General features: G+C 44.9%; 1 protein-coding gene across 3 annotated transcripts in view; it reads right to left on the bottom strand.

Moving 5' to 3' along the window:
• Window positions 1–13,903, bottom strand: part of ACAP2 (ArfGAP with coiled-coil, ankyrin repeat and PH domains 2) — a 126,219-nt gene that overhangs the window by 73,785 nt on the left and 38,531 nt on the right. For all 3 annotated transcript variants that reach the window (XR_014782959.1, XM_084800908.1, XM_084800909.1), the window contains exons 2-4: window positions 9,046–9,103; window positions 1,087–1,206; window positions 106–159 (exon numbers count right to left, since the gene is read on the bottom strand). Coding sequence is in view for 2 of the 3 variants with exons in the window: in XM_084800908.1 (XP_084657034.1) it covers window positions 106–159; window positions 1,087–1,206; window positions 9,046–9,103 (232 nt within the window). In the remaining variant the exon portion in view is untranslated. The remainder of the gene's footprint in view (window positions 1–105; window positions 160–1,086; window positions 1,207–9,045; window positions 9,104–13,903) is intronic.

Below are 13,903 nucleotides of genomic sequence, written 5' to 3'. Positions count from 1 at the left end.
CCCACCACGCACACATATGGCGTATTTATATCCACCCCAATATAAAAACCAACCAAGTCAGCAAGGCAGTCAAGAGTTGTGGCACACCTACTTATTGATACTTACTGTGTGAAAATTTATCATTTCTTGAAGACTGTCAGAAAACTTGGTCAAACTTGTCTGTGAGGAAGAAACCAAAGGAAAATCAAGTCATTTAACAGCTACTAATATAAGTCACAAAAATGTTACTTTAGTGTTTCTCACAGAAAAATCAAATTATCCTGTAAACAGCAACATTTACTTGCAAGGACAATCTCAATGGCTGATTAGACATGCTCTGTAGAGGTCATGTGCCCCACAAGTCTACTTGTGGCAGCAGGTAGAGCCTAGAAAAATCAAAGAACTGGTACTACGCCATCCATGATATATACAGCACTAAAGGTTTTATAGCATTAATAGTGTGCCCCTGTGAGCAGCCATGGGTCAAACAATTATCACAACATGCCTGCTTCTTCACGATCTAGTTTTCATCATGAAAGAAACATGAGTCACACTACAGAACATAGAAAGGGAGCCACGCTAACGCAGGACAACAGGCTAACCGGAAGCCATACAGCCCCGAGCACGCAGTGGGGCCTTAGCATGCTAGTACTCTGCTCTGACACACTCAACTACCGGTGACCTGTCTGTGTTGACCGCTGGCAGCTACATCAGCTCACCTAACTGAGCGTCAACCTGACTACTGTGAAGCAAGGCAAGGGCAGTGATGCTGAATATACCCGCGACAAATCAAACTTTATTACACAAGTACCTTAAAAAAAAGAACTGTAGGCTGGGCGGTGGTGGTGGCATACACCTTTAATCCCAGCACTCGAGAGGAAGAGACAGGCAGATCTCTGGGAGTTCGAGGCCAGCCTGGTCCATAGCTCGAGGCCCAGAACAGTCAGGGCTATACAGAGAAGTCCTGTCTGGAACAAAATTGCAGCACATGGCTCCCTTCAACTTTGGTTTTAAGTTTGTTACAACCACTAATAAGGAAACTTAATGCGTAACCACACAGTGTTCTGTTGCATGTGCCACTTTCCCTGTGATTTCAGTGATACCAACCTCGACCACAGCATCATTGCTGGAATACTGTGCCAGGTCTCGAATCCCATTCATGAACTGTTTATTTGCAACACAGAAGGCTTTGCCGGTATCAATCATCGCGATACAAAGTTTTACAAGCTGAAAAAGAAAAAGGATGAGATGAGACGGCAGTGACTTTATAAGTACCTTAGCTCAACAAGAGTTAGTGGTGACTAACCGACTCAGCCTACTCAATGTAAACTATGTTTCATCAAAAACTAGAAACTATTGAAAGAAAATTTCCTTTGCCTTATAGAGTAAATTCAAAGGAAGAGTCACACCAAAAAGTTGACCTTTTGGCCGGGCGTGTCGGCATATGCCTTTAATCCCAGCACTCAGCGGGGCAGAGGCAGGCTGATGGCTGTGAGTTCGAGGCCAGCCTAGTCCACAAAACTGGTCCAGGACAGCCAAGGCTACACAGAGAAACCCTGTCTCAAATAAAGAAACAAAGAAATATAGAAAGAAAGAAAGAAAGAAAGAAAGAAAGAAAGAAAGAAAGAAAGCAAGCAAGCAAGCTGACCTTTTAGGACCGAGGCTGTGTGATATCAACATATTATCTTTTTATCAAGTCAAATTCAAATCCATAATTTATGCTCATAAGTATTTATTAAAACCCCTAGAAGATGGTCCAGGATGGCGCTCAGTGGTAGAGCACTTATCCATCTGAAAAACCCTGAGTTTAGTTCCTGGCGTGCGCGCACACACACAAACACCCTAGAAGAAATAGATGGGTGAGTGGACCACAGTGTGATGAAAACATAACTGAAATTTCAAGCTGTGGTCCACTGGAGTAAAGATGTATAAACCGGTATTGTAGGTTAGTTATGATGTTCAATAGCAGGCTATCAGACAGAAACCAGTAAGAAAAAAGTATTTCTTCTCCAGCACCTGTTTTAAGCACTGATTAAAGGCTCGGACCTGGGCCCGTACCAGCCTTTCCTGGCTTCCTCCCTCCCTCATTATGCCTTCATTGTGATTCGTCCACGTGACATGAATGTGATATGTGCATGCAATATAATGAAATACACAGACTAGGACAGAGCTAGGAGTGCCGCTTGGCTGCAGGGGTCGCCTAGCATACAGGAGGCTCACATTCAATCCCTAGCACCAAACACAAAGACAGCTCTATATTAGGTAACAAATAATAGCAGCCAAAGCATATTAAGAAAAAAAAATCAGGTTTTAAAAAGTACTAATGTTTTATTGAAATGGGAACAGTCCATTGCAATAAAATATATGTATATCCTTTTGCATGCTTAGAAAATTTCTGCAAGAACTCAGAAGAAACTAGGTCAGAGGGCTTCTCCAGCACAGGAGTAGCGCGGGCAGCTACTCTCACTGGGCACACCTCTATTGCCTTTGAATTTTGTTCCACGTAGATAATGTTACTCCACAAACTAAATATAAAAAATAATTAAAAGGAGAAGCTAACAGTATAGCATGGTTAAAACAGGATTTTCAGCTCAGTCTGTTTAGATTCAAATCCTAATGCCATCTGAGTGGGTCTAGGTGACCTCAACACAAGCTTCTCTTCATCTGTGTAACACATAACAACGGCATGAACTCACGAGAAGCTAAGCCACTACGGGCGGGCGCATGGTGACTCCTCTGCAGAGTCTGCCTCCTTGTCAGCAAGCTTCCTGACTCCTTCTGGCCTCCGTTTTGATTTATAGGAAACAAAGAGGTGGCAGAGAAGGGGAAGGAGAGAAGCAGCAAAGGGTTTGCACAGAGAAAGATTCTTGTATTGGTGCAAAAGAGCAGGTTGTTTCTAGCCTAGGAAGGAGAAACGAAAGGGTGGCCACCAAGCAGACTGTGTCAGTCTTAGAAAGCAGTTAGTCTGAGCCAGGTGGGGCCACAGTGGGGGCGACAAGAGACCTGCCGTCTGGAGGGAAAGACCTGCGCCTAGCGCTTCAGGAATCTGTAGCTTTGCAAAACACACTGTAACTTCTTCATAGCCCACGTATGGCGCAGATTACCCCATTAAGCTCCACACAAGAGGATTTCCTCTAGGCACGGTGGTGCCTGTGGCACTAGCTCTAAGAGGCTGAGGCAGGAGAATCACTAGCTTGGGGGTTCAAAACCAGCCTAGACAACAAAATGAAATTCTGTCTCAGAAATTTAAAAATATAAACATGCATTATTTTAACTGAAAGCAGCTAGTCTTAATTGGCTAAATGACTCCTGATCCCACTTATAAGAAATATTCAGAGGCTGGTGAAATGGCTCAGCAGTTAAGAACACTGGCTGTTCTTTGAGAGGTTCTGAGTTCAATTCCCAGCAACCACACGGTGGCTTAAGAGCATGCTGCCCTCTTGTGGCCTGCAGGTGTACATGCAGACAGTGCATTTTTTAAAAATACATAAATATAATTTTTAAAGGCTTTAAATATATATTCAGAAGAAACGATCCACAGAGACAGAAATAAGCTTAGGATACATAGGATAGCAGGAACTTGGGAACAGCTGTGCCAGGCTGCAGCTCTGGCCTGCCCTGGATCACAGTTATTCTGAGCTCAAGATCTTGGTGTTTCAGGCATTAAGAGAGTAGCCTAAATTGGTTTTTGTTTTTGTTTTTTGCCTGGATTTCTGAGAGATTGCATCCACTGAAATGGGGTCACAGATCCTTGTGAGGAGCCATGTGGACACTGGGAATCGAACTCGGGTTCTCTGGCTCTCGGCTAGAACAAGCCATGTTCATAACCGCTGAGCCGAAGAGTGGTCTGAATTGCTGATGGGGTTTTTCACATATCGCTGAGAGCACATACTCTAACAGTGATGACCATAAAACTCTGCCTGAGGAGGACAGCTCTTAGCTACAGGTTTCCTTCACGCTGATGTATTGGCTCAGATGAAACTGCCCATTGGAGATGCTCAGGATGATAACAGTGAAGGAACAGGGATCAGGACGACAGTCTCCTCCCTCCTGAGTCAGGGAGTCACACACAGCTATGCTCAGAGTTCAAAAGAGGAACTCTGAAAGAGCTGAGGAGTGAGGAGAACCCATGCAGACCCCAGAAGCCAGAGATCTGGGGTTCCGATGCCTCAAGCCTTAACACTTAATGATTAAATGAGGGAAGTGAAAGACGGACAGACTCCAGGCTGGACAGCAGATGCTTGTGATGTCACCATCAGGAGCTAACTGCCCTCCAGGCACATGATAAGACATTTTCTAGCAAGGCAGACTGAGAAGCATGCAAAATTCCACACAGTGGACAGGCTATTTGTTTGTGAAATGTGTAGAGAAGGTTTCACACCCAGGCCTACCTAAAAGAACACCGAAAAGTCCACCCGTGTAAGCCCTGAAACTATGAGGTGTATAGGAAGTCACTTATCTGTGCCCCTGACTTGGAGAAGCACAAAAGGGTTCTCAGCGATCAAAGACTGTGCGTGTCACGTGTGTGACAGAGCCTTCAAACACACCTCACCTCAAAGACCATGAAAGGAGACACGGCGGGGAAAGCCCTGTGTGTGTGGCTGCGGCGACAAAGCGTTGGCCAAGAGGAATGAGAAGAACACGAACAGTAAGAGGAAATGGGTCCCCGCAGGTGCCATCCAGTCTCAACCACACCAATGGTTGCAGGCAGGAGCAGCGGCTAGAGACATCACCTGTGGCTGTGACCGGTCGGGAACACCTGTGCAGGGGGCAGAATGCCGAGGTCGCTGAGATCGTAGTCAGTGAGCACAGCGATGGCTTTTGTGGCAACTTACAGAGTACGGTACCAGCTGGACCTGAGGCTGTGCTCAGATTAAGTGCTCTTAAAACTTCTCAGGGCAATTCCATCGCTAAGTTCTCTCTAAACAGCTCCAGTCCCTACTTGCCGGGCTCCGTATTCATGCATCCAGGAAGCCCTTCTGCCTTCTTTCTTACAGCTTTAATTTGAAAACTCCGGTGTCCATCTTAAAGCGAGCGGCCTCTATGCTAGCTTCACTGCTCTGTGCTTGCCAGGCTTGAGTGCACAGCAGGAGTAACTGAACAAGATGGTTTCCTAGCAATCTCAATGAGTGTGAGTCAGTGTCAAAACAGCATTTTTAACAACTGGATAAAAGATCTTCATGTAGAAGCAGGAAGTGTTGGTGAGCGATGACCAAGAACAGTGCACACTGTTGGAGACACAGGGCACTGTTATTTTATACTTGGTCTGCTGATTTCTTTTTTAGATCACTGTTTTTCACTGCTTCTGTGACCAAACAGAGGCTAAATAAAATGGTTCTTCATTGTTGCTGTCAGCCTTGAACGCACCCCGTATGTCGTTGGCCACTTTTACCATAAGGTTTGAGGGGCCTGGACACTGGTGGCTTAGGGCTGAGTCCTGACAGTCCTCTCTTGTGCAATGTTGCCTCTGCTCGCCAGCTGGCACTTGTGCAGTGGGCCAGAGTGAGGGGAGGAGACAGGGCTCTACGTCTCAGAGGCAAGGTTCTCACAGATACAGAAGTCCAAAGATTTTCTATGCCAAAAATCTTACTGAGTCCAAAAGTGGTTTGGTTTTAAGATCAAAATTAGAACAAGAAACAGAAACATGTCTGCACTTGTGTCTATAGTTTACAGACCCACAAGCTGCGGGGATGCTCTGCACCAGACAAGTTACTCACACTGGAGATGCAGCGTGCTTACTTAAATAATTTAACCCCTGTAAGTGTGTAAACAGCAGTGTTGGTCTTAGTGATTCCAGGAAAAAGACGACTGTGCTTTTGCGAGGAGGGAGAGGGAAGGAGAGGAAGGGAGAGGGAGGGAGAGGGAGGGAGAGGGAAAGACTAAATACTTTCAATTGACAAGCATCTGACATTTAACCAACCGTAAAGGCTGCTGGACCAAATGCTCACGTTACATGTTTACATTTCACCGCTGTTTACTGTTTAATAGAAGCTGACTGCTTTTTTGTAGTAAAAAATTAAATATAAACTTTGTTTTGGATCTGATTGAACTAACTATTCTCTTATCCATTTTCTTAGGAATCTACTGAAATGCCAGCAACTGTTTGGATTATATCCTGTGAGTTATTTTAGGCTATATACTTGTAAAAATGCCAACTTTAACATCCTAGTGTGATTCTTAAGAATTTTCTCTCTAAAACATATATTAATTTCATTTTATTAAAAGAATTTAAGTCATCACAAATAAGCAGCATAAAAGATGAGAGGCACAGGGGGCCTAAGGCAGAGGGACTGAGGCTGAGAACTGAGAGACGGAGACGTCAATTAGACAAGCAGACATCAGCTCTCCAGAGCTCAGAGTCCACACCTGAGACATGAAGCAGAGACTACGGTCGCTGACACCTGGGATGATATTAGTACAAAGTCACCACCACAGGAGAAAGGACACTGACAGATAGAGCCACACACTATCGCTGCCAGGAGGAGGGCTGGCTTGGTGGCGCAGGAAGGACAGAGGTTTTGCCTATCAAATGGCAGCGATGGATAAAAATATAACTGAATAATGAAAAGCTAAAAGGGTTTTTATCTAAATACCAACTTGATCTAAAATGTCAGGCTGGTAGCCTAACTCATTCATCCAACAACTTTTCACTAAATGATACTGTCATAGGCAATGGCCAGTCCATAGGAGCGCAGACACTCACTGCCTGGAGAGGAATCTCTCTGTCATCGTCCTGCCCCCCACCTCACCCCCGTTTTTCCATGTTAACTGAGGATGATACCAGCTTTGCAGCACTGTAGTGAAGATCAGAAATAAGTAAACACAAGGCTTTGTGCACAGCAAATGCAAGGCCAGAACAAGTTTCCTCTGTTGTTTGTGAAGTTTGTTTGTTGTTTAAAGACAGTCCATATCTCCAAGGAGCTGTCTGATGAAAACACTATCACCTGTTATTGTTTATTTAGTATTTACCATGTTGGGGCTAGAGAGATGGCTTGGCAGTTAAAAACATTGCTTGCTCTTCCAGAGAACTTGGGTTCAATCCCTAGTACCCACGTGGTAGCTCACAGCCTTCTGTACCTCCAGATGTATGGGATACCACATCTTCTTGCCTCTATGGGCACTAGGCACACAAGTGGTGCGCAGATGTATGGGTTGATAAAACATCCATGCACATAAAAAGGAAAATAAAAATAAATAGCATTCACCATATACCAAGAACCATGCTGGGCACTTTCCATATGATAGCCAGCTCGTGTCATTCTCACAACATCTCAGTGAGAGAGGCAGATACCCTGATTTTCCCTCATTTGAAAAGTGAAAAACCAAGGCCCAAAGGAGTTTGCCCAGAACTATGTAATTACAGTTTGATGATAGAGTCTCATGTAAAACTAGGCCGCTCCAAGCTCTGTGCTCTCAAGGTCAAGGCTCTGCTATAAAATAAAAATTATAATATTGTAGTAGTTTACATGAAAGTGTATTCAAGAAATGATGCAGTACAAGAAGAAAAGCCAGAAGTTTGCTGCAAAGTGAGCCGAGATTTAAAGGGATCCACCACACGAACAGGTAACACAAGCCAACTACCCCAGAGAAAAGCCGCAGTAGACACAGGGATCCGGCCTAGATGGCAACTGTGAGACACTGTGATGCCGCAAATACCAGAACAGCGTGCAGAATGGATGACTGGGCCCATGAACAATACACTCAGAAAGCACTACTCACAAGACAGGACACAGCTGCCGGCAGCCTACAGTACATGCAAACCAAGCATGGACTAAGTCATCAAGCAGGTCGGCTTCCCACTGGTGTGGTTTACAATGCTGCCATAAGCAGGGCTTGTCTTGCACGAAGCCATGAAGCCCGTGAGCTGAAGGCAGCACCCACAAACGCCCTTCATGCTGATGTCCACAGTCCCCATCCCTTGCGTTCCAATGCTCTACTGTCTAGCACCCACAGCTCCAAGATAGAGAGACAGGAGCTTAAGAGCTGGACAGGTACATTTATTTTATAAGGAATCACGATCACAACCCAGAGAAACACAGAAAATAACTATGGATCTTTGAGAAGAAAGGACCAGAGTAAGAGAGAAACCATTTTTTCTAATTCTTTTTTTTTTTTTTTCCCAAAACAGAGTCTCTCTGTGTAGCCTTGGCTGTTCTGGACTCACTGTGTAGACCAGGCTGCCCTTGAACTCTCAGAGATCTGCCTGCTTCTGCCTCCCTGGGGGCTGGGATTACAGGAATGAGCCACTGCACCCAGACAGAGAAATATTTTAAACACTGTTAAGTTTTCTCACACTCTGAGTCCCCTTTGGTTAAGAAAGACTCTAGAATTCCAGTGCTTTGACAATTTAAGATGGACTGAATCGGAGTCACGTTATGGCTATGCACCACAGGCCGGACAAGGCCGCTTTCCACAGCCGCACCCTATAGCTGCACAACAGGGACTCGCTGTCCCGAGAGAGATTTAAACCTATGCACACGCATGTCTCTAGGAGTCTGGAGAGACACCAGCGAGCGGCAGTGACAGAGGAAAGTCTGAACAGATGGGCGAGAGCCACGTACTTCTCACGCTAACGTTTCTGCTGGGCACACAGCAGGCAATGCTTCATGGCCACACACGCCAACAGCCTTGTCAGTAACGGCAGAGACGAGGGGGCCGCTGTATGTTCACCTTACATAAAATGTAACTGTGTAACTAGTAAGTACTTTAAGTATTTCTGGAATTAGCTTCAAAGTGAAACAAACACTTTAAATTTTATTTGTATTTAAACCTGGCCACTCCTAAATTTACAAGGATCATCAGGTTATATATGAAATCCAGTAAGTATCAAAAATGAAAAATGCGATCTTTTGGGTGGAGAGGAGAGAAACAAGCATCTATAAAGGGAACCCTGTGCGACAAGACACTTCTGTCGCCAGCCTTCATCTCCTCACGTGGCAAATCTGGACGACAGAGCCTAGTCTCACAGAGATCTCAAATGAAATAAACCAACAACCATTGTGGGCACTAATTGTTCATTGTGGAAAATAAGAATTAGTGTCTTTCAACGTTGAATGGGAAGTTTACCTTGTCGAGCTTGAGTTCCAGCTCAGCCACATCCCCTTCGACGTCTTCCAAAGCGGCCCTGGGAGAACGGAATAGAAAGGAAGTTGTTAGTTCTTTTCTTCACTCTTGAAAAGTAATTTTTCATTCTAAGTGACAACATAGATCTGGTTAAAAATTAGCCCTTATGATCATGCAATACGACAGATACCAGAATTACTGTTGAAGTCAATAATAAACTACATTAGGCTAACTTACTTTTTTGACATTTATTTTTAATTACATGTATATATGTGTGTATGTGCACAATTACATGAATGACCAAAGAAGCCAGAGGCGTCAGATCCCCTGGAGCTGGAGTTGAGACACTGAGCCTTCTGACAGTGTGGGGAACTGAATCCGGATCCTCCAGAAGAGAAGCAGCGGCCTTAATACCAAGCCATCTTGCCATCCCCAGGCTAACTTGCTTTTAATTTGTAATACAATTCAAATTAATAGTAGTATTTTGAACTTTTTTGTGTTTTTAAAAATGAATTAAGAACCATAAAAATACAGACAAGACACTAATCAAATAAAATCACCCAAAAGCCTATTTTGGAAAAAAAATGAGTAAAAAAGTTTTAATGGTTGAGCCTTAACTTACTCTGATTTGTAGATGATGAAGTATATGAAACCAAAGAGCAAGGCACTAGCAATCAAAGTGGCTTTTATTATACGAATAACTCACAAAAATGATTTTTTTCTCCTGTCAATACAATTTTAATATAGAAAAACCAGCAAAGGTTAGATTGTACAAAAAGAAGAAAGTAAACAGTAAGCCAGATGCCCTAATGACAAAGAGAAACCAACTAACTGATGGCACCACAAGGCCACATTCCAAAACTGGAAATGTCTGAAATAAAACCACTGCAATGAAAACTTTGTTAAGCTAAGATTTTCCACTAAAAGTGGTGCATGACAAATATAAGTTACATCTTAAATTACATATGCTCCCTGTACACACTGGCAACGGATCCAAACCTCGGGCGTGCCAAGCAGGCACTGAGCTCCAACCACAGCCCCATGTCGTTTTCAGATACCTGCTTGATGCCCTAGCAATTTTCCAACAGTTAGTTTAAAAACAAACCAAATTTTGCTTTAATTGGGTAGTAATGGGAGACCACCGTCCTATTCTCAAGCTACGGACTATGAACGAAAGGCGGCCAGGCTATAAACCCTATTTCCTATTTCTGCTACCTGGGTGACCCGAATAAACACTTTATCAGCTCCATCTGGGAACACACATTTTGAAAGTTTTTAAATCTCCAAACTTAAAGCAAGCCCTGTGCATTGTTCAGTAAGAGTGTGCCACTGTGCATGAGCTCTTCTTGCGCGTGCCTCGGGAACACAGGAGGTGGCACACACACAGCGCTGAAGCAGCATGCTTCCTGACCAACAGCTGGCCACTGTCTTCAACTGTTGTTCACACACCACACTGCTCCCTCCGCCTGGAAAACACACTCCTCACCCCTCACTTACACACCATGTGAGCTGGCTTCCCCCCTGGTAGGTGCACACCTACAAGGATGCTGTAATTGGCTCAAAGCGAAGATGCGCAATAGCCAGAATGAGCTACATCAACAATGGTGTCTTCTCCTTAGGTCAGGGAGCCAGGCTCTAGGTGAGGCTGAACTGCATGCCTGCAATCCCAGCATTCAGCGCGCAGAGGCGGGAGGATCCGTGGGCCTGGGAGTTCTAAGCAGCCTGAGCAACACCCTCATCTCAAAATAAATACACAAATGAAGTTCATCTGACAGGGAAACGTGTATGAGGAGAAAATTACACAATTAGGATAACGTAAGTCCAAACTTACGTAGCGACATACACAAAATGATCTCTAAGCAGATTTACCAACCTGAACTGCCGCACAGAAGAAGTGGCCATAGAGAGCAGGGAGCGTGAGGACGGATTTGCATTCTAGCTATTTATACCCCTGCATATTTCAGTATTTTCAACAGCGGTACACTTTAGTCAGACAACTCCTCCTCAACAAGTGGCTTCCTTCGGGGCTCGGCGCCGCCCCCCCATGCCTTCCTCCTCCCGCAAGCTGCATGAACCCCGAAGCTTGCAATGCACATCTCCACCACTGTCCACTTCTCTGGCAGTCTGAGCTAACTCACCACAGCAGGGCAGACACTCAGACCCACTGAGTCAAGGGACTGTCGGGGGCTTCGGTTACCGTTAACCTTTACCTTAGCCCAATTTTCCAATTAGTATTTGTTAAGATGAGCAATGTTAGATCTGACTTGACCACTGGTCCCTATTAAGCATAGACTCACAGACTGAAAGCATGGTATAGACCATCCTACCGTGTTTCACGGGGTAATCCTACACCCTTAGCTCTAACACGTGTGGCCATGTTACAGCTGGTGCTGGTGGAGCGTTCTGTGGCCTCAGCTACTGAGAGTGAGGCAGGAAATAGCTAGAGTTCATACCAGCTGGTAATAGAGCAAGACTATTAAAATAAAATATAAATAAATAAAATGAAAAGGGGAGGGGGAGGGGCTGTAGGCCTGCTCAGTAAGAGCCTGTCCCTGTCGTCAGCCACAATGTGACAAACACTGGCGCCCTGTGCTCTCAAGTGAGTCTGGCCCCTCTTACTTCTATTCACCAATGTGATAGAACCATCCTGAGTCATGTATTTGATGAAACAAGAAGCAAATCTACACAGCCTTCGTCAGATAGTGCACGCAGTGATCACTCCTCTGCAACTCCTCGAGGTATCACTAAGCATAAAGCTTTTTTTTAAGTGCCAGCTATTAAAAAGGCCAAAATTTCTTCTGTAGATTAAATTTTACAATAAAAAATAAATAAATAAATAAGAATCCAGGCATGGTGGCGCACATCTGTAATCCCAGCACTCTGGGAGGCAAAGGCAGGAGAGCTTGTGGGCATGGCTCAGTTGGTAAAGCAGATGCTTTGTAAGCATAAACACCTGAGTCTGGTCCCAAGAGCCCATAAACAACCCCAGGAGTGATGGTGTGCACTAGGACCCAGCACAGGGGAGGGAAGGCAGGTGCTGGGCTCACTGGCCAGCCAGGGGAAACCTATCCCCAAGGAGGGGGACAGGCTTCCTTGAGGATGATACCCAACACTGTCCTCCAACCTGCAAACACACATGTACACACGTGTTCCAGTGCACATAAACAAACATGCATGCACACACAAGAACAAAACACATGTGTGCACATGCTCACACACACAGGCACACATGAACAAACACACATGCATATATATGCTCCCACACATGATCAGTCACATACATACACACAAGCACACATTACCAAACACGCATGTAAGCACACGTTCTTACACATATGACCAAACATGCACATACACACATACTCATACACACACTGTTTGTTGAGACAGGGTTTCTTTGTGTAGCTCTGGCTGTCCTGGAACTCACTTTGTAGACCAGGCTGGCCTCGAACTCACAAAGATCCGCCTGCCTCTGCCTCACAAGTATGGGGATTAAAAGAGTGTGCCACTACTTTTTTAAAAATCAAACTTGGTCTGTAGCTTGTAGTAGAGTGTTGTTTGCTAGGAAGTGCAAGTAAGGACCCTTGGCTCCATCCCAAACACAGAAGGCTAAAAAGAAAAGAAAGGACATTTTAAGGCTACTTAACAGTGAGAGAAAGCACAGGACTAAGCATAAAAGTAATAAGCACTACTGGTGGCGCTCCCCCCCCCACCACCAATGTTGCTGGGTTGGGGGGCTATGTGTGGAAGGCATTGAACCAAAGGCCTCGTGCATGCCAGGTGAGCATTTCACCACTGAGCTACGTTCTCAGCATCTACAGCTGTTAAAAGAAAAGAAGAGAAAGACAATGGGAAAATCACAGCAGTCAAGCAGGTCAGGCCACAGCCCACTGCAGAAGCCAAGGAGCTAAAGCAGCTTTTGTTTTTATCATATTTAGTGTGCACGCGTGCACGCGTGTATGTGTGTACATGTGTGTATGTGGTGTGTGTGGTAGTGGAGGGAGGTGGGGGGTGTGGTGTGTGTGTGTGTACATAAATCTGGCCATGGTGACATACCTGTAACCCAGCACTCAGGAGGCTGAAACAGGGATCTCAAGTTCAAGGTCGCCTGACTACCTCTCCTTTTTTTTTTCCTTCTTTTTCTTTTTCTTTTCTTTTTTTTCCCCCCTCTCTTTTTTAAGGCAAGGCAGCAACACCACCCTTCACTTCAACTTTGGCAATATCTGTATGGTGGATTAGCCAAACTAGGTCACACATTTACGCAATAAAAAATGCAGGAACAAGATATTCAAGATCACTGATAAACATACAAATGTCCCCCAGCAATTACAAGCAGACCTGAGACTCCACGTCCTCACTACCTTAGGACTCATCAAGCGTCACACAGGGCTGGGATGTAGCTCACTACTAGAGTGCCTCCTGATCTCAAGCAAGGCTCTGGATGTGACCCTAAGTCCACACACACACAAAAGGTGCACATGTGTATGCATGTGTATAAGGAATAGATTTCAAAACTAACATTTGTAGTTCTTGTTTTATAAAGTAGCTCCAGCCAAGAGACTACATCCATACAGAATAAGCATTTATACACAAACTGCTGTGTGTCGTGGCTAAACATCACGCCAGCCAACTTCCTCTTCAGCTCACAGCCTTCTCCGACTTGAGCAATGCTGGGCTATTCTCTGCAGAGAAAGAACAAAGGCCAGATGGAGGGCAGCCCATGGATCCAAAGGCAGCCCTGTGACTAATGACAAAAAGAGTGACACAAAGTCCCGACAGCAAGCCACAGCTCCCTCGTGACAGTGAGCATAAACCCTGGAAAGCCATTTCCTAAAAGAAACCTCCCATTAAATCTTTATAT

The sequence above is a fragment of the Acomys minous genome (genome assembly GCF_964271855.1).
Source record: "Acomys minous genome assembly, chromosome: 11".
NCBI lineage: Eukaryota > Metazoa > Chordata > Mammalia > Rodentia > Muridae > Acomys > Acomys minous.
This window is presented reverse-complemented; position numbering and strand designations above follow the sequence as displayed.